The sequence below is a fragment of the Panthera pardus genome, unplaced genomic scaffold (assembly GCF_024362965.1).
Source record: "Panthera pardus isolate Hobbes unplaced genomic scaffold, ASM2436296v1 HiC_scaffold_17, whole genome shotgun sequence".
Lineage (NCBI taxonomy): Eukaryota > Metazoa > Chordata > Mammalia > Carnivora > Felidae > Panthera > Panthera pardus.
The window spans coordinates 145,982,344-146,009,428 of NW_026526732.1; the positions used below are offsets into that span (position 1 = coordinate 145,982,344).

General features: G+C 57.0%; 2 protein-coding genes across 6 annotated transcripts in view; both read left to right on the forward strand.

Moving 5' to 3' along the window:
* The window catches only part of TULP1 (TUB like protein 1), a 13,286-nt gene extending 12,069 nt beyond the window's left edge, over positions 1-1,217 (forward strand). For all 5 annotated transcript variants that reach the window (XM_053905098.1, XM_053905102.1, XM_053905099.1 and 2 more), the window contains one exon: positions 634-1,217. In XM_053905098.1, the coding sequence (XP_053761073.1) occupies positions 634-767 (134 nt within the window). In that variant the 3' untranslated portion in view covers positions 768-1,217. The remainder of the gene's footprint in view (positions 1-633) is intronic.
* On the forward strand, positions 1,163-26,051 carry TEAD3 (TEA domain transcription factor 3). The gene is made up of 14 exons (XM_053905335.1): positions 1,163-1,639; positions 1,880-2,234; positions 11,654-11,905; positions 13,718-13,782; positions 18,781-18,843; positions 19,032-19,109; positions 20,507-20,641; positions 20,752-20,801; positions 21,382-21,443; positions 22,229-22,362; positions 22,552-22,725; positions 22,940-23,080; positions 23,159-23,311; positions 23,490-26,051. The coding sequence occupies exons 1-14, from the start codon at positions 1,163-1,165 to the stop codon at positions 23,601-23,603; spliced, it is 2,253 nt and encodes a 750-aa protein (XP_053761310.1). The 3' UTR covers positions 23,604-26,051.
* Positions 26,052-27,085: the final 1,034 nt, after the last annotated feature.

A 27,085-nucleotide genomic window follows, 5' to 3' on the forward strand; every position in this document is an offset into this window, starting at 1 on the left:
ATCCTAGGGATGGTTCCCCAGTGTCACCTGTCCCAAGGCCTTGGAAAACTGCTCTCCAGATCACATTTCTGGTGGAGCCTGGTCTGCAGAGATCAGGGGTATTTTTAGCAACTTCCTGTCTCTATGGATGCTGGGGGAGGTGTTGGGACTAGGGTTGGGAACCTGGACCAGATATGGGATGGGGTTGAGTGGAGCCACTGGATAAGGAAGGATTCAGGGGGCTAGTTAAGAGATAGAGCCTGGCAGTCTAAGATGGGACTTGGTGTCTGGGGATGGGAAGAAGGAATGAGGCCAGAGACAATGGAAAGAAAAGGATTCTAGGCTTGGGAAAGTGTGACAGGTTCCTATATTTAAGTGCCTGTCATACACATAGCCCTAGGTGGCAGAAGATAAGGCAGGGTCCCTGCCCTCAGGGGCTTACAGTCAGTCAGAAGTCTGGTAAACCGGCAGGTGGGACTGGTTGGGCCAGATAAGAAGGGGTGGATGGGTGGAGGGGTGAATACTTGAGAGGGTGGCTGAGGATTGGTGTTCCAATACAAGGGAGGGGAACTGTTCCCAGTGTTGAGGGGGCTATCTGCCAGGAATGGGAACCCAGGAGGTCGTGGGCCACCCCACCCCTGTCTGTGTCCACAGCCGACTACATTGTACTGCAGTTCGGCCGCGTGGCCGAAGACGCCTTCACCCTAGACTACCGGTACCCGCTGTGCGCCCTGCAGGCCTTCGCCATCGCCCTCTCCAGTTTCGATGGGAAGCTAGCCTGCGAATGACCCCAGCAGCCCCCAGCGCCCCCCAAGGGTGGGGGAAAGGATTCAGTGGAGGGTTGCAGTGTCTATTCACCAAAGCCCCCACTGAAGACTCCTCTCTTGTCGGGGGCTGACCCCTCACTGTCTCTGAGTGACCTCCATCCACTCTCCAGCCTGGCACAGGCCGAGGCAGGGGAGGAGCTCAGACGGCGGTCCGACAGAGATGAAGAACATCTGGAGTTGGGAGCCACACATCTGGTCGCGGAGCTAGCCTGCGCCGCTTCACCAGCCGCCCCCCTTCCCCGCCCCGCGCCCCAGTCACTTCCTGTCCAGGAGCAGTAGTCAGTGTTGTTTTAACCCCCTCCGGGATCGTACTAGGGCTCCGCGGAGTGGGGCGGGTTCCGAGGAGGGGGTAGGTGATGGGGGACGAAGACCGGGTACCCACGTCCCCAATAAAGCCGCGTCCCAGGCCCAGCGAGCAGTGGTTCTTCAGCGCGTGCCGAGAATTGGGCGGCGGGAGGGGTCCGGAGCGCGGGAGAGGTCCGGAGGGCGGGCTGGAGGCCTCCCTCCCCACACCCCCACCCCGCTCCCGCCCAGGCCCGGGGCACTCCCGCGTCCCCTCCCCCGCGCCCAGCGCCGGTCCTACCGAAACTCGGCGGGCTCGTGGTGTCGAGACGCCCCCCGCGGGGGCCCCGGGCCGAGAGGGAGGGCCCCGGAGGTCCGGGAAGAGGGGGAAAGGGAGAAATTCGAGAAACAAGCCTCTCGGGGAGAACCAGACAAACCGGGTCCGGGCATGGAGGGCGCAGTCGCCAGGGCGGGGCGGGGTCTGGGGCCCCGGGAATTGGGGGCGGGCTCTCGGGCCGGAGAGGGCGCTCCGCCTCGGCAGCTCCGGACTCGTGGGGGGGGGTGGGGGGGGCGGGTAGGGAGCCCGGAGGCCCGTGCGCTTCGGCCCCCCGGGGCTCCTCGTGACGCGGCACCCCGACGGGAGTCCAGCCGGCTAGGCGGGAGCTCCGCCCTCGGCCCCGCCCAGCCCCGAGCCCCAAATTGCGGTGGGGTCCTGGGGAGGTGGGGTAAGGCCCGGCGTGCAGGGAGAAGTTGGGAGCGTGGCACTGGCAGGCGGGGAGCGAAGCGCCTAGGCGCGGGAAGGCCGGGAACAGCCACAGGTCGCGAAGCCATGGGGTGGGCAGCCCGAGCGCCGACTGGGGGCGGCCCCGCGCGGCCCGGCCCCGCCCCTCCCGGTCGGTGCCCGCCCCCCTGCGCGCCCCGCCCCCTCCTTCCCCGCAGCCCCCACCCCCCGCCCCGGCTCCTCAACACAAACTTTCCGTCCCGCTCGCTCCCTCCTCCGCGCCCGGCGCCTCCCGCTCCGGCCCGGCTCATTCCGCACATTCCGGCCAGCCCCCTCCCCAAGACCCCCCTTCCCCGGCCCCCCTCTCAGCTTTTTCGGGCCCGGCGGAGCGGCCCGGCCGGAGCGCCCCCCCGAGCTCGGACCAGGTAAGCCGGGAGGACGCCGGGAAGAGGCCGTACTGGGAGAGGTGGTTTGGTTGGCTGGTTCTGGATTGGGGGGGCACTCGCGGGGGGCTAGATCCCCGAGCTATTGTCCAGCTTGAGCCTGAGCCCCGGATCTGGGTGCCGGGAAGTTTAGAGGGAAGGGGGGGAAAAGCTCTCCGGGAAGCCCCGCCCACCCCTCCCACCCCTACCCCCCTCCCCCCGCGACCCGGACGAGTTGGTTGGGGGAGGTCGGGGAACCGGGAGATTGTCTCCGGTGCCTTCGTCTGTCCCACCGTCCGAGTATAGGGTGCCGAGGCAGGGGTCTTGGGGGCGCACGGTTCGGGGGCCCTGCCACTGGGGAGCTCGTACCCAGGACTCCCAGTCCCGGGCCCCGCCGCCCTTTGGACTCCCGGCTCGCGCTCTCTCCGAGCCCGCCCGGCTCCAGCTCCACGCAGGCCTCGGGCCCGGCCTCCCGGCGTCCAGGCCGGCTCCTGCGCGCGGTGCCTGTGGCTGCGCTGGATTGTGGAGGGTGACTGGGAGCAGAGCTGCGCGCCCTGGGCGTGTGCCCCCTGAGAGGCAGGGGCTTAAGCTCTAGTCCGGTTCTGTCCCAGTGGGTGGGGGTTCCGAGTTCCAGACCAGGGCTCTAAGAGCCTGGCTCCAAAGGGGGCTGGTTTTGGGGCCTTATTTTCGCTACACTTCCTCAGAGCCTTGTTTAGACTTTAGAGGGTTTGAAGGAGGTTTGTTCTCCCCCCTCCCTCCCTCCCCACCACCATTGTCTGTCATGCCCTTTACTCCTGCCTGGGGAGGAAAGGTCAGGAGTGCCTGTCTGCATTTGGTTTTCAGCTAGCCAGGCCCCAGGGAAGTGTCATTGAGACCCCACTCTGTCACCTTTTTGGGAGAGAGGCCCTGATCCAGGGCTCAGAGATTCTTTCTGGACAAGAGAGAATGAGGCCTTGAGGGAGGGCTTCTCAGGGGGCACCTCCCTCTGTGCTTTCTCTCTCTCCAGGTAGAGGCAGAACCAGGTCAGGCCTGGACTTGTAGTCCAGGAAAGCAGGGGATGGGGGTAGGGACTGGACACAGCTCTAGGGGCTGGTGCCCATGGTGGCTCTGTGTATCCCATCTCTTGTGGTTGGTTCTGTGTATATACATGTTCCACCCCAGTGCAGGGGCGAGGACACCTCCTTGGTTAGCATGTTGGGGACAGCCTGGGACAAGGAGAATATCCTAAGACCCCAAAAGTTGGAGATGTGGGAGAATTATGTTCTCCTCCCTTCCAGATTCTTGTAGCTCCTTTTCCAAGAACTGCCCCCCCTCCCCCCACCAGGAGGGTGTCACTTCAGGACATGGTTCTATGGTCTTCTGGATCCCTGCTCACCCTGTGGGTAGGGGATGGACAGATGTATCTTCTAGGAATAGGCTGTCAGATGAGGGTGACTTCAGGGGCCCTGATGCCCCCTCTTCAGGGAGAGGTTAAGAACCAATTGGATTCTCAACCTCATGAGCCTTTCTCCCACCCCCCAAAGGGAGGGAACAATAATTAATGCTAATTAGCGTATTTGGACTGGGGAATGGCTCAGTGGGATGGTCAATGATTGGCAGGACAGAGCTGTGTGTGTGTGTGTGTGTGTGTGTGTGTGTGTGTGTGTCTGCATCCTGGTCTGTGCTCCCACCCTCACCCTCAGGTGCACCCTGTGCATTCTGCCGGTTGAGGAAATATTAAAACGAGAAGGGGATATCTCAAAGAGAAGGTCAAGGAACTAGAGATCTGGTCCCAACTGGGCTTTTAACCACCTGTGTCATCTGGGCCCTCAGTTTCCCTGCTCAGAATAAATGACTTCTCAGGTCCCTTATCTTTGAGCACCTTCCAGAGTCCCAGCCTCCTAGTCAGCTGGCCTGCCTTCTCCTTCCATTATGGAACGTGAACCTGGTGAGGTCTGGAGAGGTGAGTGGGTGATCCAGTGGCCTAAGGAAGAAGGTGAGGACAAACCAGGGGGTGACTGAGGAGTATGTAAACCAGGGGAGTACGGCTGAAAGGGTCACAGGCAGCAGGCAGCAAGGGACAGGGAAGCCAGGCAGAGCTGAGGAAACTTGTCCTCTGAAGTGGCCCTGGGGTCTGGCAAGGCTGGCCAGGGTGAATTGTGTTGAGAGGTCACTTGGATGGCCTGCCCCTCAGCCAGATTCCTGGACCCCACTAGGGGCTCGGGGCAGAAGCTGGAAGGGAACAGAAGCTACCAGTACCCCCTACCTCCTCACTTACGAAGGGATGAGAGGGGAAGGGATCTGGGGTGCCAGACCCCAAGGAGCCAGGGAGCCATGAGGGCTATTAATACTGCAGCTTAAGAGCTGTGGAGGAAGCTAGGAGGTCACAGCCTCTTCTTCCCACGTGGGGGCTGCAGAAGCTGTGGGGTTGGAGGGGTGGCCTTGAGGAACCAGGTCTCCATGGGCCTGTGGGGCAGCCCTGGGGCCATGGCGGGAACTTCTGTGGTCAGAGGTCAGCAGATCACATTCAGGCCTGTCCTCAAGGCCTTGCCCTGGCCTCACCTCTCTCCTGGTGTTGTGCCAGCCTAGGCTTGTCTGCAGGAGGTGTGCTGCCCCTCAGAGGAGGACCCGAGAGGGGAAAGGACTTCCTTGCCTGTCCTCTAAGGGTCCCGCAGAAGCCTGGAGGCCAGAGAATCCTGTGAGGCCACGGGTCTCCCTAAAGCCTCAGCCCTTGAGGTTTCCTAGAGTGCTGATTGTTTCCTGTGCTCCCTGCCAGTCCCAAAAGGACAGGAAGTGATAGAGGGAAATGAGAGTGCAGCCATGTGTGACGCTGGACGTGTGTGAGACAGAGGCTGAGTGGGACATTCTGTGTGGGTGACACTGCGTGTGCGGGGGGTGTGCGTGTGACAGAACCAGCTAAAACCAGCTTGCGTGACTGCATGTGAGGCTGGACTTGTATGCGAGGGAAGCCTTATGTGACATTGCCCGTGACTTTGTAACACTCGTGTGAGTGACCGACACCGTGTGTATGTGGGAGCCACCATGAACGACAGGCTCAGCGTGTGTGTGAAAGAAGGCCATACACGCGGTCTCTGTGTGTGAGTGGCCATCATGGGGGGCGTGTTTTATGGAAGACCCAACAATGTGAGCCTCTGTCTGACATCGGATGGGATCCTGATGCTCGGAATACATGAGGGACGCTGCGATCGTTTGATGCCGTGTGTGTGTGTGAGATAAGCAGAATGAGCCACCTGCGTGATGTGTGATGCAGTGGTGTGACTACGTGTGTGTGGGTGTGAACAGCATATGAAGGAGCCTCAGGTGTGTAGGAACTCTGATAGGCTGTGTGTGCCACTCTTCGTGACACATGAGAAAAACTAGGACAGGACGTGGTGTGTGTGAGGAGAAGCCATCCTGACACGGTGCTGAGCGGCCGTCGTGATAAGGGGGTGGGAAATAGGCGTGTAGGTGAACCAGAGCTCCAGACCCTGCCCGGGCAGCGCCGCGTGGCACGGGAAGCGCGGGGCGTGACTGAGGCGGCCTCTGTGGCTGGGCACTATCTGAGGTTGCTTGGGACCATAGAACAGTGTGGGTGACAACTGTCAGGGCTGTGCCAGGCACACCCCGGATACCGTGTGTGATGAACTTGAGGGCCTGGGACCCCGATTTGTGGGGCGTCCACAAGGAGGAGCGTGAAAAAGATAACCGTCCGAAACAAAGAAGGAAAGTTGGTAAATGCCGCCGAACGGGGCACTTAAAAATGGCTAAAATGGTAAATGTGATGTTATGTATGGGTTACCACAGTAGAAAGTTTAAAAAGGAACAAAGGCTAGAGACGCAGGTAACAGTGACTGTGCGGGACAGTGGCTGGTGGGGCGGGGGGGGGGGGGGCAGGTTTGGACGTGAGAGAGGAGGACCAAGAGGAAGCCTGTGTGTGTTTATAGAGGACACTGTGACTCTCATAGTGGGGGGATTGACCGAGGGACTGGTGGCAGCTCAGTGCGTGACGTCACGTGACACAGGGTACCAGGGGCCTGGGTGCAGGCAGGCTGAGGCGGGCCGTGGGCATGTGAATGGAGAACTGGGAAACCCACTTGCCCAAGCTACCCATTGGCTGCCTCCCTGCCCCTACCCACAAGCTGGATTCCTGGTCTTCGCTGCAGTGGGACAAGATGAGGAGACAGGGATGCCTGGCTGGCTCAGTCAGTGGAGCATGTGACTCTTGATCTCGGGGGTCATGGGTTTGAGTCCCACGTTGGGCATTGAGATTACTTAGTTAAAAAAAAAAAAAGATGAGACAGGACAGAGTCCCAGAGTAGGGGTGAAGGGAGGTCTGGTCACTGGGCCCCTTCTCTCTGCAGAGGTTTGAGGTCGCTGAGACTCTACCTCCCACTCTCCTACACGGGTGGGGGGCGCAGCGCTGGGACAGTGAGGATCAGCTTTGGGGAAGGAAGCCTGGGGGGCTGCTTGCCCCCTCTGTACCCCAGGAAGCCTGTGCCCTGCGTAGTGGGGGTGGGTGTAGAGAGTCTTGATTCCCAAATTGGAAGCACATTAATAAGCCGGAGAGAGGGGAGGAGGCCTCCCCACCTCCCTCCTAGGGCTCTGCAAATTGCTTCCTCCTGTAAAAATCTGTACCCTACTCCAGGGAGGAGGGTACTCCCTCCCCAGCCTGGCAGGGTGTGGCCACTTGGCCGGGTCCCTCAGGGGTCCTTGTGCTGGAGGTGGGGGAGGCAGACACCATCCCCCTCCTGCCCCCTCTGCAGTCCCAACCGGAGCATGGCTACTTCTAGGGTGGGAGCTTCTGGCAGCTGGAGAACAGCTGGCCCCGCTGTGGGGGCGGGTGAGAAGGAAGCAGGGAAAGGCAGAGGGGGTGGGGAGGTTCCCTTAGCCCTCATCAACTGCCCTCCCATCCTCAACCCCCTGGCGGGTCAGCCCAGCCCAGGGTTGGGGGTGGGAGATTGGGGGTGCAACTGCTGATTTCACTAAAATCCCTTTGCCTTTTGACCAATGTTCTCACTCCGAGTGAGAGCACGGGGAGGCCCTGTGGTCCCTGCAGAAGTGGACAGCAGCCGGCCCCTAGTCCAGGAGGGTCACTGGGCTAGTTCATCCTCCCAGTGGGGCTGGTATGGAAGGGAGGGGGCAGGGGGACGTGGGGACAACACCCACCTGCCTCCACTGGCCTTGTCTGAATCCCCAGTCAGGGCAGTCTGGGGGAGCTCTCTCCTCTCCTCCCTTGAAAGGGAGGTGTGGGCTGGGTGGTTTGGAGGCTGCGGGCCCCGTGGGGGTGGGGGCCTAGGTCCCGTGCGTGCGGCTGCCCAGCTCTGGCCTCCCATCACTGGAGCTGTCCAGCCAGTTATTCCAGCAGTCTGGCCCCAGGGTGGGGAGTGGGCAGCAGGGTGCCCCTTATCTCCCCCAGGGCCCCAAAGCCTGCTCACCCAGCCTCCTAGCTCCTAGCTCCTAGCTCCTAGCTCCCAGCTCCCATCCCTGCCACCACCAGAGGCACCTCTGACCTCTGAAGTCTGAGGGCCCTGAGACAGTGGAAGCAGGAATGGCTGGTCAGACCGGGGGTAAAGGCAGTGGGCCACAGCCTGCAGTAGTAAAGGGCCACTGCAGAGGGAGATAGGAGGTGGTCTCTAAGAGGGACGGAGCAGATGGGACAGGAGTGGGATGCCCTGGACATGGCCCTGTTGTGGCTTCCCTGCCACTCCTTCCTTCTAGGTCTGTCCTGAACTCTGGGTCTTTCTGTTGCCGGCTCCTCCCCTCCCTCCCTGCCCGACTGTGTCTGAGTTTATTGATATTTTCCCTCCCTGCCTCTCTCACCTCCCCCCCCCCCCACCCCCCCAGCTGTGTGCCTCTGTCTCTCGAGATCTTGGTCTCTATCTGTCTGGGTCTGTTGGTCACTGTCTCTGGGTCCAGCTCTGTCTCTCTCTGGATCTCTCCTTCTCTGGGTCTCACTCCAAGGTTTTGTGGGGGTTTTGTCTCTTATTCTCTGGGACTCTCCTGTCTCCCTTGTCTGTCTTTCTTGTCTGTCTGTCTTGTCTATCTGTCTCTGTCTACTTTACCCCACCCCCAGACTCTTCCCAGGCTCCACCCCCTTGCCCCTCACTCAGGTCTTCCTCCCTGTCTCCCACCCCTCTTGGTGGCCCAGTCCAGCAGGCAGATGCCCTGGACGGCTGGGTGAGCACCGACAAGCAGCTGGGGGCTGCCATCCCTCCCCACCCCACTCTGCACAGCGGGGAGGAGACCCTGCCCCCGGCCGCCTCTCACCCCAGGGCACCCCTCTCCGTTCCTCCCTCCACCGTGCCTGAGCCCCACACGTGTCCAGCTTGCAGCCGTCTGAAGAGCCCGCAGCCCCAGAGCTGGGTCCCCAGTGGTGTGAGGGTCCGAGGTTCGGTCCTCAACCCACAGCAGTAACTTTGGGAAGACCAGAGCAGCTGGCCTAGACTCCTGAGCGCTGCCCTAGGACAGAGACCCCAGCTCAGCCCCCTGCCTGGCACAGCTGCCTGCTCGCCGACCCCCACGGGTGTGCCTCAGCCTGGGGGGTACGGACATTCTCATTTGGATGTCAGTCCAGGCACCCACACAGCATACCTGTGCGTGGCTGTGTGGGGCAGGGGTCACCTGTGGGCCCCTGTGTTGGCGCCTGTGCCCACAGGAGTGTTCCTAGAAAGTGAGCCTTGCCCGTGCCTATGAGCCAGCGGAAGGGACGGTGGTCCCACTGTCTCCTTGACTCGTCCTTGCAGCCGCCCCCTGGGCTCCCCTCCCCCTCACCAGCTGCCAGCGGTCCCAGCCAGGGGCCGCCGCCCCGCCCCCCCAGTCTGTCCCAGCTCCCAAGCACTGCTGTGTTCGCCATATTTGGCCACAGTGCTCCTGCGGGGGGCGGGGCGGGGCTGACATCACCCCGAGAAGGGGGGGGCCACCGCCTGGAAGAGGGGAGGCGGGCAGAGACTTGGGGGAGGCAGGAAAATTGCTGTAAAAAGTCTGGGGCTGCCAGGGCCCCCCATGCGCTGGGCCCCTGCTGCTCCGAGGGAGGCCTCAGGAAAGGATTTGGGGGGAAATGCGTTGAGGACTCTGTTGGGAGGGGTCTTAGCCCACTGTAGCCCCTCTTCTGCCTCCCCTCATAGCCTGTGGCAGTGTCGGATCTGGGAGGAGGCCCTGCATCTCAACTACCTCAATATGGGAGTCACTGGGTCTCCAGAGTCTTGAGTCTCTGCCCTCTCACATTTTTATTCCAAGAACGTGGCCTCAGGAGTTAAGGAGGGGATGGGGATATAACTTCCGGTGGGGAGAGACAGGCTGGGAGTAGAGGAGTTGGCCGTCTCACTGGTCAGGAGCATGGCTTCCTCTCTCCCTGGCCACCCCTCTGGTGTGGGAGAGCTGTTCCTCCTGGTCTTGGAGGCCTCACAGAAAGGGCTTCAGGAATATGGGTGTCCTTGAAGATGCCCCAGCTACTTGGGCTGGGGGGAGGCCCCTGGTCTGGACCCCACTGGGTGGGCTCAGAGTGGTTGCCATGACAGCTGGGCCTCCTTTCTGGCTCAAGGTGGTGAGGCTTCTCAGCTTCATCCCCTTGGTTAAGGGACTGAAGCCAGATTGCCTACGCTCAGAGCCCAGCTCCAGCACTTACTAGCTGTGTGTCTGACAAGTTGCTTAACCTCTCTGTTCTTTGGTTTCCTCATCTGTAAAGTGGGACTAGTAATAGTCTCTACCCCATGGGTTATTTTGAGGATTAAATGAATCAATGCGTGTAAAATCCCAGAACGGTGCCTGCCATATAACAGGTGCTCTCATTAGTAGTCTTTTTTTTTTTAATTTATTTTTTATTTATTTATTTATTTATTTTAGTAGCCTTTTTTTTTAAATATTGATGTTTATTATTAAAAAAAAATTTTTTTTAATGTTTATTTTTGTGTGTATGAGAGAGAGAGACAGAGCACAAGCAGGGAAGCGGTAGAGAGAGAGGGAGACACAGAATCCGAAGCGGGCTCCAGGATCCGAGCTGTCAGCACAAAGCCCAACATGGGACTCGAACGCACGAACCGTGAGATCAAGACCTGAGCTGAAGTCAGACGCTTAACTGATGGAGCCCCCCAGGCGCCCCTCATTAGTAATCTTAAGTCTATATCCTTCTGACATTTAGGCCTCCTAGGCCCTCCCCATCCTTTGCCACTAGCCACACTCTTCAAGCCTCCCTAAACAGGTGGCCCCGCAGAGAGGACCCTCTACCCATTTGGCAGGACCTGGAATTCTTGTCTGAGAGGAAAGAATTCTCTTCCTTGGCTGCAGAGGGGTCTCCACATCTCTTTCCTACCCTACCCACCCCCCGCTTTCCCTGCAGGCCAGAGCAAAGTCCTTGGATGTAGCCGTCTTGGGCTCCAAGGCTCCCAGGACCCTGATAATGCATTGGCCATGCAGAGTCTGAGGCTGAAGGGGGTTGGGGGTGAGCCTTGGAGCTGTGTGTGTTGGGGGCACTGCCGGGTGCGGTCTAAGTTAATAACCTGGTCTGGCGTGTGCAGGGAACTCAGAGTTTACAGAGCCCTGGCCCATCTGCAATGTGGGCCAGGGCAGGGGCAGGCGTGTGGGTGGTTTATGGGCTGCTGTGGGGCCGGGAGGTGCAGGAACAGGAAGTGGGACGGAGGAGCCAGTGGGGTTGAGCAAGGCTGTTGGCCAGGCACCTTCTCAGCTGCTTCCTTGCCAGCCAGCATCCCTCCCTCCTCGCAATTCCTGGGACAGTCCCAGCCCCCATGTTTAGGTTCCTTGTGAGTTATCTTTTAGGGAAGTCAAAACCACACCCTTCCTGGGTCAGGGACCCTCCCCATCCCGCATAATGGGTCTTCAGCAGGGTTGCACTGGGGCAGGGGGAGATTGAGGAGGTGGGGGGGGTCCTGGCTGGGGATGCCCAAGCCCCGAGGAGGAGCAGGCAGAGTCAGAGCCGAGCAGCCCCTCTGAGAGCTGCAGACACACCAGGCCCCACTCCTGTCTCTCCTCTCCACTCATCACGATGCCTTTGGCAGCCGCATAACCTTGGGAGCCTCAGTCTCTCATCTGAATAATGGGCACCAGTCCTTGCCCTCCCTGCCTTACCTCTGAGGATTAAATGAATATGAATATGCTTCTTCCCCACAAAAGTGCCGTGTAGATATAGGCATTATTATTGTTGTTATCGATCACCACCAAGACTATGTCTTGAGTGTTTTATGAGTCAGGCATTGGGGGTTGGTACTTCGTCATGATCTCATTTCCCTCACAACCTCAAGGAGACCTTTTCCTTGTCTTATAGGACCGAAAGCTCAGAGAGGTGATGTAGCTCGGTCAAGGTCACACAGCGCTGAACAGGCATAACCTCTGGTTACCTCCACCCTGCCCTGGAGCACCTGCCCCTGGGGTGGGAGATTGCTGTGATCTGGGAGAAGCCTGGCCCTAACTCCTCTGTGTCTGCCCCACAGGCTCCGGCTGCCCAGTGGGCTCAGGCCCAGAGCCCAGAGCAACCAGCACAATAGCGTCCAACAGCTGGAATGCCAGCAGCAGCCCCGGGGAGGCCCGGGAGGATGGGCCCGAGGGCCTGGACAAGGGGCTGGACAACGACGCCGAGGGTGTGTGGAGCCCCGACATCGAGCAGAGCTTCCAGGAGGCCCTGGCCATCTACCCGCCCTGCGGCCGCCGCAAGATCATCCTGTCAGACGAGGGCAAGATGTACGGTGCGTGCGGGGAGGCACGGGGACACTGGACAGGACCGGAGAGGTGGCCTGGCCCTCCCTGGCACCTCCCCCTGCTCTCTGCCCCCTCACCGAACCGGTTTGGCGAAGTCCTGTGAGGCCGCCAGCCTGCCACGGGCGAGTCTGGGCGTGTAAGCCTGTGTGTCTGGATCCATCCTCCTCATAAACAAGCCAGGCTCGCCCCCTCCACCAGAGTGAGGCCCACACCTTGACACCCCCCCCTCCCCCGGCGGCTCCTCCTCTCCTCCCCCTGCTGGCCTACAGGTTTCAGGGTGACTCGGTGGACACAGGAAACTGGGTCAGTCCAGTGTGCTCCAGGCTAGGCCTGGGACAAGGTCTTTCCCCACAGAGGGTGGGGAAGCCCCAGGGTAAGACCTGGGGTGTCCTACTGGCGAGTTCCCTCCAGTTCCTGGGTGTGGGATGGGGGCGCTGTGCGCTGGTGGGAGGCCGCACGGCGACAGGGGCCTGGGTTAGGACGAGGGCTGGAGAGACCAGGAGACGCCTTCATTCCGCAGACCACCTCCCAAGTGTCTCCTGCCCTCCTGGCCTGCTCTCTGCCACCTTGCCCATCCCTTGCCTCCAGAAGGGAGTGTCCCCCTCTTGTCCAGCCCTGAGAGGGCTCTCCCAGAGCTGCATTTTTGGGATAACTCAACCCTTCTGGGCCTGGCTCCTTGCCGGCTCCCTCCAACCCTCCCTGACGGCCTATGGCTGACTGAGGCAAGCCCTTAGCCCATCCCCTCCCAGCGTCCGTGACCGTGACGGGGGGCCAGGAAGGAGACAGCTGGGCCAAGTGGTAAGGACTGCAGTGTCCCTTGTCCCCACCCTCTATGCCATGCTCGCCCTAGCCCCAGAGCCCACTCGTGGGCAGGCAGATGTTCCAGAGCGCTTCCATAGGGCGGGGGCTGCCTGTCCCTACTGCTACCTCCCAGATGGCTGGGGCAGCCCCACAGGGTATTTTTAGACAGGGCGGAGGGAGTGGGGTGGAGAGGGGCAGGCAGGAAGGGAGGGGCAGTGGGGCTGGTTCTGTCATGGAAGAGGAATTTGGAGAATGTGGCCCTTCTGGGGAGGTGATGGGGTTGGGGGCCAGGGAGCCTGGATTTGGGGGATAAAAGGTATTGGCTAAGCATTTGCCGGCATCTCAACAAGTCAGGAGAGACACTGGTAAGCCGTATCATGGCGGTTACAGGCTCGAGGACACAGTGATGTGCTCAGTGACATCTTGACACAGGCTGTCAGGGTAGAAGGTGTGGTGGAGACCATTGGGTCCTTCCTGCCTCTTTCACCAGAGAAGGAAAGGGACTTGTCCAGGGTCTCTCCTCATGGCAAGGACAGCTAGGACAGGAGCCTATCCAGAACTCCATCAGACACCCTTGGGGACGTGTGCCACCTGCGGCAGGCCTCACTCACATGTGAACACTGGTGACAGGCACCGGGAGGAAGGAAGTGCTGCTGGAGCTAGGAGTGAGCAGCCCAGCTGTCCTGCCGCACTTTGGCCGCACCTGCCCCTGTCTGTCTGCAGGGAAACCTGTCAGGCGGCCTGACATTGCCCCACCTTCCTCCTCCCACTCTGTTGCCCCCTACTCACTCCCCCAGGGCAGTGCGGGGAGCACCTGGGACTCCCCCTACCCTCCATCTGCCCCCGCTCACTCGTGCCCTTGGGGGGCGGCTGGAGTGAAGAGGGTCGGGGGAGGGAACAGAAGAGCAGCGTTGGGGGAGAGGCCTGTGGGTTTCCCAGCTTGGGGCGGGGAAGGGCGGGTCTTGGCCTCTCTTCATTCTTCTCTCACCCCAATCCAGGTCGAAATGAGTTGATTGCGCGCTACATCAAACTGAGGACGGGGAAGACGCGGACGAGAAAACAGGTAGGGAGACACAGGTGCTGCATCCCCGCTGCCCACACACACTCCCCAGGCCGCTCTTGCCGCTGTCGTAGAGAAAGGGGCACTGTCCTCTCTGACCGGCCACCACCACCCCAACCTGAGTGACCTCCGAGAAGCCCCGTGGGGCAGCCTCAGCAGTGCATGGACACCGCCCTGAGTGGCCCACTGACCAGCCAGCGAGACAGACGGTTGCAGTGACAGGAGTGCGGAGCAGGGCGGCACGGCCAACAAAAGAGTGTGGGCGGGTGGACAGGGTCTGACCTGGACCGGGCAGGGGAAGGGAGGAGGGGGGCCGCCGAGGCTTTCTGGAGGAGGTATCGCCCAAGATGCATTTTTAAGTAGGAACTTAGGATTTAGGCAGGCAGAAGAAGGGGAAAGGATTCTGTTAGGCTGAGGAAGTTGGATAGACGTATAATAATTGGGAACCCATACAGGGCTTACTCTATATTAATGTATTTATTCCTCACAGTAACCTTATGAGGTGGGTATAGTAATTACCTCCATTTTACAGATGAGAAAACTGAGGCGTGGGGAAGATAAGTAACTTCCTCCAGGTCACGTGGCTGGTAGGGGGTAGACCCTGGACTGAACCCACCGGGCAGGAAAGAGCCACCAGTCAGCAGCGCGGTGGGTGGGGAGAGGGGCGGGAAGAGCCGAGGATGGTGGCCGGAGGCCTGAGGGACAGGTTTCCCCTCCGGGCAGCTGGGTCCACGGAAGGGAATAGAACAGGGAGTGGCAGGTGGCAGCTGTCGAGGAATGTTGGCCCTGGAGCAGCTGGGGCAGTGGATCAGGGAGGGCCAGGCAGAGGCAGGGACCTAGATCCACAGCGATGGTGGCCTGGGTAGTGGCAATGGTGAGGGTAGTGGTGGCGGCATGGAGAGATGATCGGGTGGCTCCCCGGGCCAGGGAGGGCAGCTGTGTGCTGACGGGAGGCCTGAAAGGGGGCTGGTTGGGGTGGGTTCCGTGTGGGGTGCCTGGGAGAGAGGGAGGCTGGGCGCACAGACGGGAGGACCGGAAGCCGCCTCTGATCCTCAGCTCTTCTAACCTCCCTGTCTGGTGGGGTTTGGACCTTGCACCCACCTCCCTGGATCCCCATGTGCATATGACAGAGCTGACCTGTCCCATCCTGTTGTCTCAAAGGAAGGTTTTGAGTCCACCCCCTCAGTGTGGGAGCAGGAACCTCCCTCGTTTATTCAGGCATTTATTATTTTTTTAAAAATTGTTTTTCATGTTTATTTTTTAGAGAGAGAGACAGAGTGTGAGTGGGGGAGGGGCAGAGAGAGAGAAGGAGACAATCTGAAGCAGGGCCCAGGCTCTGAGCTGTCAGCACAGAGCCTGATGTGGGGCTCGAACTCACAAACCGTGAAGTCATGACCTGGGCGGAAGTCGGACACTTAACCGACTGAGCCATCCGACACTTAAACGCCCCTGTTCAGGCCTTTATTAACCACTTTCCCTGGGCCAGTTCATACTGCACCGCATTTACTCATTTAGCGAATCAGTGAGCTACTACTTACTATGTTCTAGGCATGAGGGATACGGCAGGGAACCAGGCAGACAAGGGCCCTGTTCCCAGGGGCCTGGGACTGACTGTCAGAGGTGCTGACTGATCATGCCCCCAAGTTCAGATACCCTCGCCGCTACCTGCAGGGAAGGGGTACTTTGCCTCTCAGGCTCTTCCTCTGCCATTAAATTAGCTATTATGTGAAGACACTTAGAACAGAGTGGGCACTGTAGAAGAATTTGCCGCTGCTATTGCTGTTATTATTCTGTCTTTATAAGCAGAAAGCCAGGGCTCCTGACTGGCTCAGTTGGAGGAGCATGTCACTCTTTTTTTTTTTTTTTTTTTTTTTTTCATTTATTTTTGAGAGAGAGAGCACAAGTGGGGGAGGGGCAGAGAGAGGGGGACAGAGTATCCAAAGTGGGACTCGAGCCCACAAACCGTGAGATCATGACCTGAACAGAAGTCGGATGCTCAACCAACTGAGCCCCCCCCGATGCCCCTAAGAACTTGTGACCCTTGATCTCAGGGTTGTGACTTTAAGTCCCATGTTGGGTGTAGAGCTAACTTAGTTTTTTAAAAAAAGACTAAACAGAAAGCCATTGCAGACACAGGAGAAGGGCACTGTCTCCTGCTTCACCGAAAGAAATGTTTATAGGAACGTGTTTGTCAGAGTGGGAAGGGGTCAAGGGACCTTTAGGCTCAGTCCCTTTGACCTGAGGTGTAGGGAGGGTAGTAGAGCCTCTTGATTCAGAGGAACATTGTACCTGCTCCTGGCCAGGTATCCCAGGAAGGCTGGCTGTACGATGATGTGTTACAGGCCAGCTGGGGGCAAGGTCAGAATTTAAAAATTTGGTCATTTTGCAAGGGTAGCGTTCCTCTAACTTGATTCTTTCCTAGAACTCTGATATCTAATATCTCTGTAAAAGAGGACCCATCTCTTATGAGTTTGAGCCCCACATTGGGTGTGGAGATTACTTAAGAAAATAAAATTTAGGTTGCCTGGGTGGCCCAGTCAGTTGAGCGTCTGACCCTTGATTTTGGCTGAGATCATGAGCTCATGGTTTGTGGATTGGAGCCCCACATCAGGCTGTACGCTGAGCCAGCTTGGAATTTTCTCCCTCCCTCTCTCTCTCTCTCTCTCTGCCCCTTCCCTGCTCGTGCTTGCGTGCTCTCAATCTCTCTCAAAATAAATAAATGGACAATAAACTAACAAAATAAAATCAAATCTTAAAAAAATAGATGTATGGATGGATAGATAGATAAGACAGACAGACCCATCCTATGGTTGTGAGGACTAAGCATGTCTTTATGTGTTGCAAAGAGCAACCAGATGACAGGCAGGGGTTTTCTTTGGTTGTTTTTATTTTACTTTTGGTTTAAAAATGTGGTTTTAGGGTTTTTACAGACACATACAGCAATTAATAGCAAGTACAATGCCTCCACATTGAAAAAACAGCTAAGCATTATATTAGGATTAAGTTCCATGTGACTTCCAGCTGTCACCGAGTTGAGCATTCGGCGGTGGTCCTCTGTGCTAAGGGTCCAGAGAATCCTGGCAGCACAGCTTGGTGGCAAGTGGGCTCTGGACTCAGGCCACCTCGGTTCAAATCCCAGCTCTAGCCCCCAGCTGTGTGACCTTGGATAAGCTGCTTCACCTCTCTGTGCTTTGGTTTCATCATCTGTAACTCGAGGGATGATGTGAGTACTGACTTGTCCGTGTCTCTATGAAGGTCAGATGAGGGAGGTGTAGAATGCTGACAGCAGTAATAGCTGTGCCCACGAAACCTCACTTACTGTCATGATATAGAGCGATCAGTAATCTCGCCGGACACGTGTCTGATTGCTGTGCACGGTGAGGCAGCACGAGGAACACCCAGCCTGGGCCCTAACCCAGTAGCAGAGGGCTGCCCGGCATCACTTACACAGTAACTTGCGGTATATGATTAAAAAGAAAAAGAAACGGTTTCTTTGTGGGGATGAAAACAACTTGCAAAGAAAGCCCACAGCCATTGCTGATAATGCCTGTGTGAAGCATCCTGGAAGGATCCATGTGTCCCCTTGTGTTTCGTGGGAAAACAGTGACCTTTAGGTTCTCTCAGGCTTAGGGTTAGACCCTTGTAATACGCTGGAGAAGAAATGCTATTAAGGGCACCTACTGTGTGTGTGTGTGTGTGTGTGTGTGTGTGTGTGTGTGTGTGTGTAGATATATATATGGCCATATATTTGTCCAAGGAGAAGGAAGGTATGTTGGGGGAGGAAGCTGATGAGTAAAGCAGGAGCAGGGCCAGGCCTGGTTTTATCGGCTGGCAAGCTGTTGGGGTTGACACAGGATGTAGGCGGTGGTACAGGGGGAGATCTTTCGTAGAGGATATGGCCTCGATGTATAATCTGATGGCCCGCAGGAGCATTATGGCCATGGGTGATGACAATCAGAAAAAAGTCTCAGGGTACCTGGCTGGCTCAGTCAGTAGAGCATGTGACCTCATCACGGGGTCACGAGTTCAAGCCCCACATTGGGTGCAGAGATTACTTAAATACATACATATGTACATACATACATAAATCTGTTTTAAAAAGAGAAAGGGGCACCTGGGTGGCTCAGTCGGTTAAACATCCGACTTTGGCTTAGGTCATGATCTCACATTTCTTGAGTTCAAGTCCCATATCGATAGGGCTCTGTGCTGACAGCGTGGAGCAGCTTTGGATCCTCTGTCTCCCTCTCTCTCTCTCTCTCTGTCCCTCCTGCTCTCTCTCTCTCTCTCTCTCTCTCTCTCTCTCAAAAATAAATCAACATTTAAAAAAAAGAGAGAGAGAGAAACTGTCTCCTCTGAAGACATCAGAGAGAAAAAGTCATCCTGTTTTGGAAAAATAAAAAGATACCCTTCTGGGTTAGAGGCAGCCCTACTCCAGGGCACATAACTTGAGCAGCAGACCTTGGGCTGGATTTTAGTCCTTGCTGATTGATTGACTGATTGATTGAAAATGTTTTTTATGTGGGTTTTTTTTGTTTTTTTTTTTTGAGAGAGAGACAGAGCATGAGCAGGGGAGGGGCAGAGAGAGAGGGAGACACAGAATCAGAATCAGAAGCAGGCTCCAGGCTCCAAGCTGTCAGCACAGATCTTGCCTGACGCAGGGCTTGAACCTGTGAACCTTGAGACCATGACCTGAGCCAAAATCGGACGTTTAACTGACTGAGCCATTCAGGTGCCCCAAGTCCTTGCTGACTTAGGTTCTCTTGTGCAGTGATCAACCTATACAACTGTACATGGTGGTCCTGGAGGCTACCATAGGCTCTTGATCAAAACAGGGCCAAGAAGAGAGCAAAGAACTGGCAGGGCTCAGGGCCCCATAGTTTCCCCCACTTCCATTTGGCCCCAGAGACGAGGGCTGGGGTGCTCCTTGCCCATGGCCGCCCCATGCCGTGCCTCCTCACTCTCTGTGTTTTCCTCTCTGACGGGGCGCGGGGCGGCCCCTAGGTGTCCAGCCACATACAGGTTCTAGCTCGGAAGAAGGTGCGGGAGTACCAGGTTGGCATCAAGGTATGTCGGGCGCCTGACTAGGGCCTCCAGTCCCTCCTCGGCACCTCCACCGCTATCTCCGCGCAGCTCAGGCCTCTGCCTCGGCGGGCTCTCTGGCCCCACTGTGCCTCTTTTCTGGCTGAAGCTCTGTTCTTGCCTCTTCTTCTGCCCTTTCTGCTCTTTTTCTCTCTTTCTTTCTCTTTCTACAGGTCTCTAGCCACTTGCAGGTTCTAGCCAGGCGGAAATCTCGAGAGATTCAGTCCAAGCTGAAGGTAGGGGGTCCCCGCCTTTTGGCCCGGCCCTGCTGGTTTCTGAGACCAGCCCAGGGCAGACAGGTGGCTGAAGAGTATGGAGGGGTGGAGGGTGTCTCAGAAACACAAACAGCAGCATGAAGTCTGAAGGCCACTTCAGGCTACAGAGGGCCACAGCCTCTGGAAACTAGGCAGAAGCCCAGGGGGACCGCCAGCCCTACAATGAGGGAGAGGAAGACCATCTGGGGGCCACTGCGGCTCACCTCTCTTCTTCGTTTTCCTTTTTCTCCTTCCTCCTAATTGCTGCTTGTTAATTGCATGGGGCCTTCGGTGGGCAGGGGGGAGACACGGGGGCATCGGCTGGCAGAGCTGTTGTGGTGGGCATGGCTGTTCCTTGCATTGGACGCTCAATCCTGATGCTCAATCCTGACTGCCTTACGGCTGAGGATCCCAGAGCATAGGGCTCAGGGCCCCTGTAGGCTGTGCCTTCCCCTTACTTCATAGCTGCCCAGCAGACTAAGCCTGCCGCTCTAGGCCCCATGCCTGTATCACAGCTCCAGAGGACCTGGGCAGCCCCCCCGGGGCACCAGCTTGGTCCACCATCTCGGTCTCCAGCATGCCCTCCCTCATTCTGCTCTTTCCAGGGCACGCCCACTGGCAAGCTCTCGCTCTGGGTAGCCGTGGGGTGGGGTGAGGGTCCACAGCAGCCTCTGAGCTCCCTTGGGTTCCTCAGACCCGAGAGCCGGGTGGCCGTTGAGCGGAGGAGGGTGAGAAGACAGGTCCCCGCCCTACATGGCCCTCATGTGTGCCTCTTCTAATCCACCTCCCTCTCCTTCACAGGCCATGAACCTGGTAAGTAGCCTGCCCCTCCCCAGGGTGGGAGATGGGGGGAGAGCACCTAATACAGGATCTTCAAATCATGAATTGTGAAATCAATTGAATAGGTTGCGACCAGCATGCTTTGAAAATGAACACTGATAGTGGTTCTCAAACTCGAGCCTGCATCAGAATCGCCTGGAGGGCTGGTTGAAGACAGATTTCTGGACTTCACCCTCAGGGTTTCTGATTCAGTGGGTCTGGGCTGAGGCCTGAGAATTTGCGTTTCTAACAAGCTTCCAGGTGATCCTGGTGCTGTTGGTTCATGGACCACGCTTTGAGAACCGCTGATGAAACAGAATAGAAAATATGAGTGCATGACACACAGCATAAGGGGGAGCGTTTGGGTATATACTGGGTTACAGAATAAAGTAAAATTATTTCTCACCAAGGATTGTGCTCAGAGGGGTGATGGACACTTAGGAGACCGGCCCAGGTGGGGGCTGGGACTCCCCTGAGCCTGCATAGCAGAGCCCTGAGGGCCTGGGAGGGGCCCTGAGGCAAACCCCAACCCTGTCTCTGGCCTGGCCTCACACTGCCTCTCCCCTCCCCAGGACCAGGTCTCCAAGGACAAAGCCCTCCAGAGCATGGCATCCATGTCATCCGCCCAGATTGTCTCCGCCAGCGTCCTACAGAACAAGTTCAGCCCACCCTCCCCTCTGCCCCAGGCCGTCTTCTCCACTTCCTCACGGGTACAGGGGGCCTGGGAGGTGGGGCTGAGGTGAGGGAGTGCCTTCGGGGCTGGGCTGTGGTGGGGGTCGTGGATGCTGAGGGGCCGCTGGGCTTTGTCCCATCTCTGCAGTTCTGGAGCAGCCCCCCTCTCCTGGGACAGCAGCCTGGACCCTCTCAGGAGTGAGTATTGTGGCACATCCTTCCCACACCCTCGTCCCTGGCAGTCATCTTCCCCTTTGATCAGGGTTCCAGCAACAGCTGGGCAAAGTTTTAATGCGAAAACAGAGGATGGAGAGCACCAGCAAGAGAGCAGTGCATCTGTCTATTCATTCATGTGTGTGTTCACTCATCAACCCACTCACCCACTTGTCGCCTGTCCTTCAGCTCCTTCTCATTCGGTTGCTCTCCCAGTCGGTCCCCTAGTCAGCACGTCAGGTAGTCGAGTGAACTCGGTTCCCTCAATTCTAAGAGGACTTTCATCCTCAGACACACCCTCAGTTTAATGAGCAGCTTGGGGTGGGGTCAAAAGGCTACATTAAATGTGCACATCAGTTGTGAGATACAGCAGGATTTCACAAATGCTAAAATGCGGAGAAGACGAAAAGCTGGTGAGTTAGCTTGTCAGCATGCATTTCTGGGCCTTTGCAGAAAGGCTGGGTGGCTCCCTATTGAGACCAGATGAGACTCCAAGTGACTGGACCAGGTGGAAGGTGGGCTTAGGGGTGACCCTCTAACCAGGCTGTGCTCCTCCTGTCTGCAGCATCAAGCCCTTTGCACAACCAGCCTACCCCATCCAGCCGCCCCTGCCGCCAACGCTCAGCAGTAAGTTCCCCACACAACATTGCCACCGACTCCCCTCTGCCCTTCCCCGTCTGCTGAGAAGAGCAGGGGTGGGGCGGGGGTGGGGGGTGGGCAGCAAGTCTGTGCCTGTGTTTACGCTGGGAGGGAGAAGTGGGTGGTGTCTATAGGGGATTGGTACAGGAATAGGCCCCTCACCTTTTATAGTGTTGCTTCCAGAACTCTGCTACTAACTAGTACACACCAACAAAAATACAACATTTATATATGTATATGTGTATGTGTATGTGTGTGTGTGTGTGTGTGTGTGTGTGTGTATATATATATATATAAAATTCTCGCGTGGAAACACACCAACATCTTAACAGAATTTCACTCTCTCTAGGTGATGAGATCCTGGGTAATTTTTACTCTCCCTATTTTAAAATTTTTTTATTCATTTAAGTAATCTCTACATCCAATGTGGGGCTCGAACCCATGACTCCGAGATCAAGAGTCATATGCTCTTCTGACTGAGTCAGCCAGGCACCCTATTTTTCCCTTTTTACTTGCCTGCATTTTCTGTTTGAATACATGTTAATAGTGATATAAAAATTCCACTGCTATGTACTACTGGGGCCACTGCAAACAGTTGTGCAGGTTGTACACTGTGCAAGAAGCCGTGGAAAGGGAGTCAAAATCCAACCCGTGTTCTACCCAAAAGGGGTGCCATTTTCTAGTTTGCACAATGCTCTGCGCAGCTGGAGGCGGCTCTATGTGTAACCACGCACACACAGCCATGCAGATGAGGGTCCATCTCGCCCTCCCAGGTTACGAGCCCCTGACCCCGCTCCCCCCAGCTGCTGCCTCTGTGCCCGTGTGGCAAGACCGCACCATCGCTTCCTCCCGGCTGCGGCTCCTCGAGTATTCTGCCTTCATGGAGGTGCAGCGAGACCCCGACACGGTAATGTGGCTGGGGGGTGGGGGGTGGGGGTGAGGGTTTGTGCAATCATGGAGAGACCCTGGCGTGGCGGTCCAGGGCCACGGCTCAGGGTCCTGGGGTGGGGAAGCCACAGGGCGGCTCTGTCCCGTGCAGCTCTCAGGCCTGCACACTTGAGTGCTCTCCTGACCCAGTACTGGGCCCTCCCCACAGTACAGCAAACACCTATTTGTGCACATCGGCCAGACGAACCCTGCCTTTTCGGACCCGCCTCTGGAGGCCGTCGACGTGCGTCAGATCTATGACAAGTTCCCAGAGAAAAAAGGGGGACTGAAGGAACTCTATGAGAAGGGGCCCCCTAATGCCTTCTTCCTTGTCAAGTTCTGGGTGAGCTGCCCTCTCTGCTCCCACCAACCCCTGCCCCCCAGATGTGCAGCGTACCCGGGTCCCCCTGCTGACCCCTGACCCTGCCCTCTCTCCCTGTGGCCTGTGGGCAGAGTGCTGGGGACGGGTCCTTGGGCGGAACACTGGTGTGGCACGCCCAGAAGCCTCCCTCTGGCCTCCGCCCCTCCTGACACCACGCTCGCTTCCCCCCATCTAGGCCGACCTCAACAGCACCATCCAGGAGGGCCCGGGAGCCTTCTACGGGGTCAGCTCCCAGTATAGCTCGGCCGATAGCATGACCATCAGCGTCTCCACCAAGGTGTGCTCCTTTGGCAAGCAAGTGGTGGAGAAGGTGGAGGTGAGTGGGGGCCCAGGGTGGCACGGTGGGGCCGGGAGCAGGCACGCTGGGTGACGCCCTCCTCGTGGCCTTCCGCAGACGGAGTATGCCAGGCTGGAGAACGGGCGCTTCGTGTACCGCATCCACCGCTCCCCCATGTGCGAGTACATGATCAATTTCATCCACAAGCTGAAGCACCTGCCGGAGAAGTACATGATGAACAGCGTCCTGGAGAACTTCACCATCCTGCAGGTGGGGGGGGTGGGGGGGCAGCCGGGGAATGGGGGGCACAGGGGCCTCAAAGTGGGGGTGGCCAGACCCATCGCTCAGGTGAGGAGACTGCTATCCAGAAAGGAGAAGGGTCTTCTCGGCCCCTACACCTGTGGCTCTGTGCCGCCTGACCCCTTGAATCCTCCTGCCTGGCCCCCAGGTGGTCACGAGCCGGGACTCCCAGGAGACCCTGCTTGTCATTGCTTTCGTCTTCGAAGTCTCCACCAGCGAGCACGGGGCCCAGCACCATGTCTACAAACTCGTCAAAGACTAGGCTACCCTCTGCCCCCACCACCAGGATCCAGGACGAGCGTCTGTTCCACACACCTGCCTGGCCCCCCCTGGAAGTCTGGGATTGAGGACTCACCCGCCTGCCAGGCCTCAGGCCCAGGACCCAGGAGGCCTCCCCACCTACCCCCAGCACACACACTCCCTGCCACTGTTCTGCGCTTTAATTGTGGGAGAAGAGAGGAGGGCTCAGTGGTGGGGCAGCCCGCCCTAGATGCTGAACCATCGCCCAGCTCTGCCCAGCCTCCGGTGAATGGGAGGACCCCTTTGGGCTCAGGCACGTGTGGCCGGCAGGGGAGGGTGGAACGGAGACCGAGGGAGTCAGAGTGCAGAGGCCCCAGGAAGGAGAGTGTCGAGTTGGGAGTTAGGTTGAGAAGAGAGAGGGGCCCACACTTTCTTGCACCTGCTATGTGCCGGGCCCGGTGCTAGGTCCTATGTGTACCCAGTGCCGTTCTCAGACCGCGTGAGGCGAGCACGGGTCGTGGGTCTTGGCATCTCATGATGTGCTGAGACTTGAAGTTGAGCGACCCTTGCAGGGTGGGGCAGAGTTGGAATTCTCATCCAGGGCTGCCTGTCCCCAGAGCCCAGGTTTACACTACCTCCCTGGAGGGGATGGGAAAGAGGGTCTGTACTAAGGGCTGGGGCCATCCACGTTGGGAGCCTCCTCCCAGGGGAGCAGCTGCTTCTGACCAGGCAGGAAGAGAGGAGCAGCAGGTACTTGGCACCTGTTAGGTGCCCTCTGTCAGCCCCTGTGCTGACCTCCTCCAACCTGCCCTGGCCCAGATCCAGTGCCTGAGCCCGTCAGCAGCTTCCTGATGGGAGAAGGCCCCCAGGGCCAGACTCCAAAATAGCTTGGAGCGTCCTGTAGAAAGATGGAGCCCCAGCCTCAGGGCAGACCAGTGTTCCAGGGACAAGGGGTAGCAGAAAGTCTTTGCTATTTTTTAATGCCCAAGACTTGGGTTTGGTCAACCCTTGGTGGGCGCCACTCCCTTATGTTTTTCTCCATCTCAGTCTCCCAGGACTCGGACAGCAGCTTCCCAGAATCAGTTCTGGGACTGAAGGTTAACCCTTCCCCTGCTGGCCCTTCCCAACACCCAGGCCCCTCTGCCAGCTTGGCCTGTCTACCAGCCACCTCTGGGCATTCACGAGTTTCATATGAAGTACTGTGCCCCTTCCCTTCCTTACACCACCCGCCCCTGAGCTTCCTGAAGGTCCTCACAATTTGCATATCGCTCAGGCCACTTCCAAACCCAACCTAGGTTTTATAATGTATATTATATTTTTTGTGTATTTTTTAAATCCAGCTGTGATGGGTTATATCATAAACGTGGCGTGCGGCTGGGGCAGGGGCCCTCAAGGCCCAGCTCCTGCTCAAAAAAAAAAAAAAAAAAAAAAATTAAAGTTATTTGTTTGTGGGTTAGTTGTGTGACCAGTGTATGCCAGACCTCTCTGGGTTGGATTAGCTTCCAATGGGTGCTCCTGCTAGGTTAGCTCCTGGTGGGTCCCCCCACTCTACTCCATCTCTGCTGGAGGGCCCCCAAGCCATACTTGCACTCAAGGTCCCATGAAAGTTTTGCAGACTCCCTTTCTCCCACCCACTCCTGCCATGAGTGGAGTGCTAAAATGTGCCCAGTGCTGGCCTAGGTTCTACTGCTGCATTCTCTTTGAAGTGACCTGCCCAAGGTCACACAACTACTGAGGCCCACTGCTAAATCCCCAGTCTTCGTGGTGGCTACTGCTGGTTCTCTAGCCTGTTCTCACTTTACACCAGAGAAGAACCTCAAGGGGGAAGAGTGCTTTCCCAAGTGGATGGCTGCTAGCAGGGGAAGCCAGATTCCAACCTGTTCTCTGCCTGGAAAAGCCCTACTCTCCCCTCTGAACCATCTTGTGCTCATACAGCGGGGACCACAGAGTGGGGAGGGTGAGGAGACAGTATCTTCAATGGATATGCATTATCTGAAATTCAAATTTAAATAAGCATCCTGTATTTTCATTTGCTCAATCGGGTAACCCTACTCTAGAATCATTTTCTAGATTATTCTGGTTCAACCTCCAGATTTGCAGATGGGGAAACACTGAAGTTAAATGCTGTATTCACTCAGCCAGTGGCAACACCAAGATTTGAATCTGGTCGGCCTGACTCCAAGACCATGCACCTGGTAGACTAATCTGGTAGCTTTTTGTCTTAGTCCACAGCATTGGATGGCCACCAGACTCACTTGCAAGATGGGGAGGGTGCCTGGAGCCCCGGCCAGGTGGTTGTGGCTCCTGGAGTCAGAACTTGGTTTATGAAGCACCCACTACGTGCCCAGCCTAGGACTGGATCCAAAATCTGATCTCTGGGCTTAACAGGTAATTCTATCTATTGGATGCTTGAGGCATCATCACGTGTGCTGTTGCCTTCTCTCTCCCGGAGTAAACAGCAGTAAACAGCCTTGGGGTGATTTAGAATCATGTAGATCTCCTGTGGAAAATCCAAGTGCAATATGGCCGCCCTCTCGCCCATCTCCCTACTTCCTTGCCCCCACATGCAAATGTAACAGATCCAGAGGTGGGTGATGTCTAGTTTCAAGGTCCCAAAGTAAGGCGAGGATCAGAATAAGGGGAGTCTTGTGAGGCTGGAGCCCAGGACTCTCCTGAAGTGGCTCTTACCTGCTCAGGATTCTGTGGGAAGCTTTAAAGGGCCAAGATGGCTGGATCCCAGAGAATGGAGCTGAAGTTCTGCCTTTCCTACCCATTTCTGTTCTGATGTCATCTTGCCAATTCTAAGGTCAAGGCCTAGGTGCTACTCTGAGATTTCTTAGGGGCTCTTTATTTCCCTGTAGTGCTAATGCTGGAGAACTGGGGCTCCCCAGATAGCCGAACCCTGAATTCTCAGGTGCACACAAGCTTTCGACAGATCATCCCAGAGGCTGGAATTTGATGAAAATAGCTCAACCTTCTTTCACAATGGAATCTGTCTCCATGTCCATTTTCCATTTGCTTTCTCTTCTGCTACCTACTCTTTATTGTGCTGCTGGGGGCCTCTTGAGAGCAGGCACCATGGCTCTAAACAGGTTCCCCACTGCCCAGTAGTGGGTCAGCATTTTAGTATAGTTGGTAAGAATTCCTACCCCAGTAACGTAAGGCTTAATAAATAGAATGGGTTTGATTTAAATCCAGGTGATTCAAATCAATCCAGTAAGACTCAAGTCCCTAAGTATTTCTAAAACACCCACTTAACCTTTCCCTGGAGTTTCCAAACTTACAAAAAAAATTTTTAATCCTTGGCTCATTTCAAACAGGAAGGTGTGTCTAATTCTAAAGCCATCCTGGTCTTTCTCCCCACTCACCAGCATCTAAATTCAACTGAACCAGACCAACAGACTTTACATACTATGACCAAACACTACGTAGGTAGCTACATGTGATTGCTATTTAGCAACTGCTGTTTTAGGAACACTTCCTGGAGAATTGCCTTCTGATTGG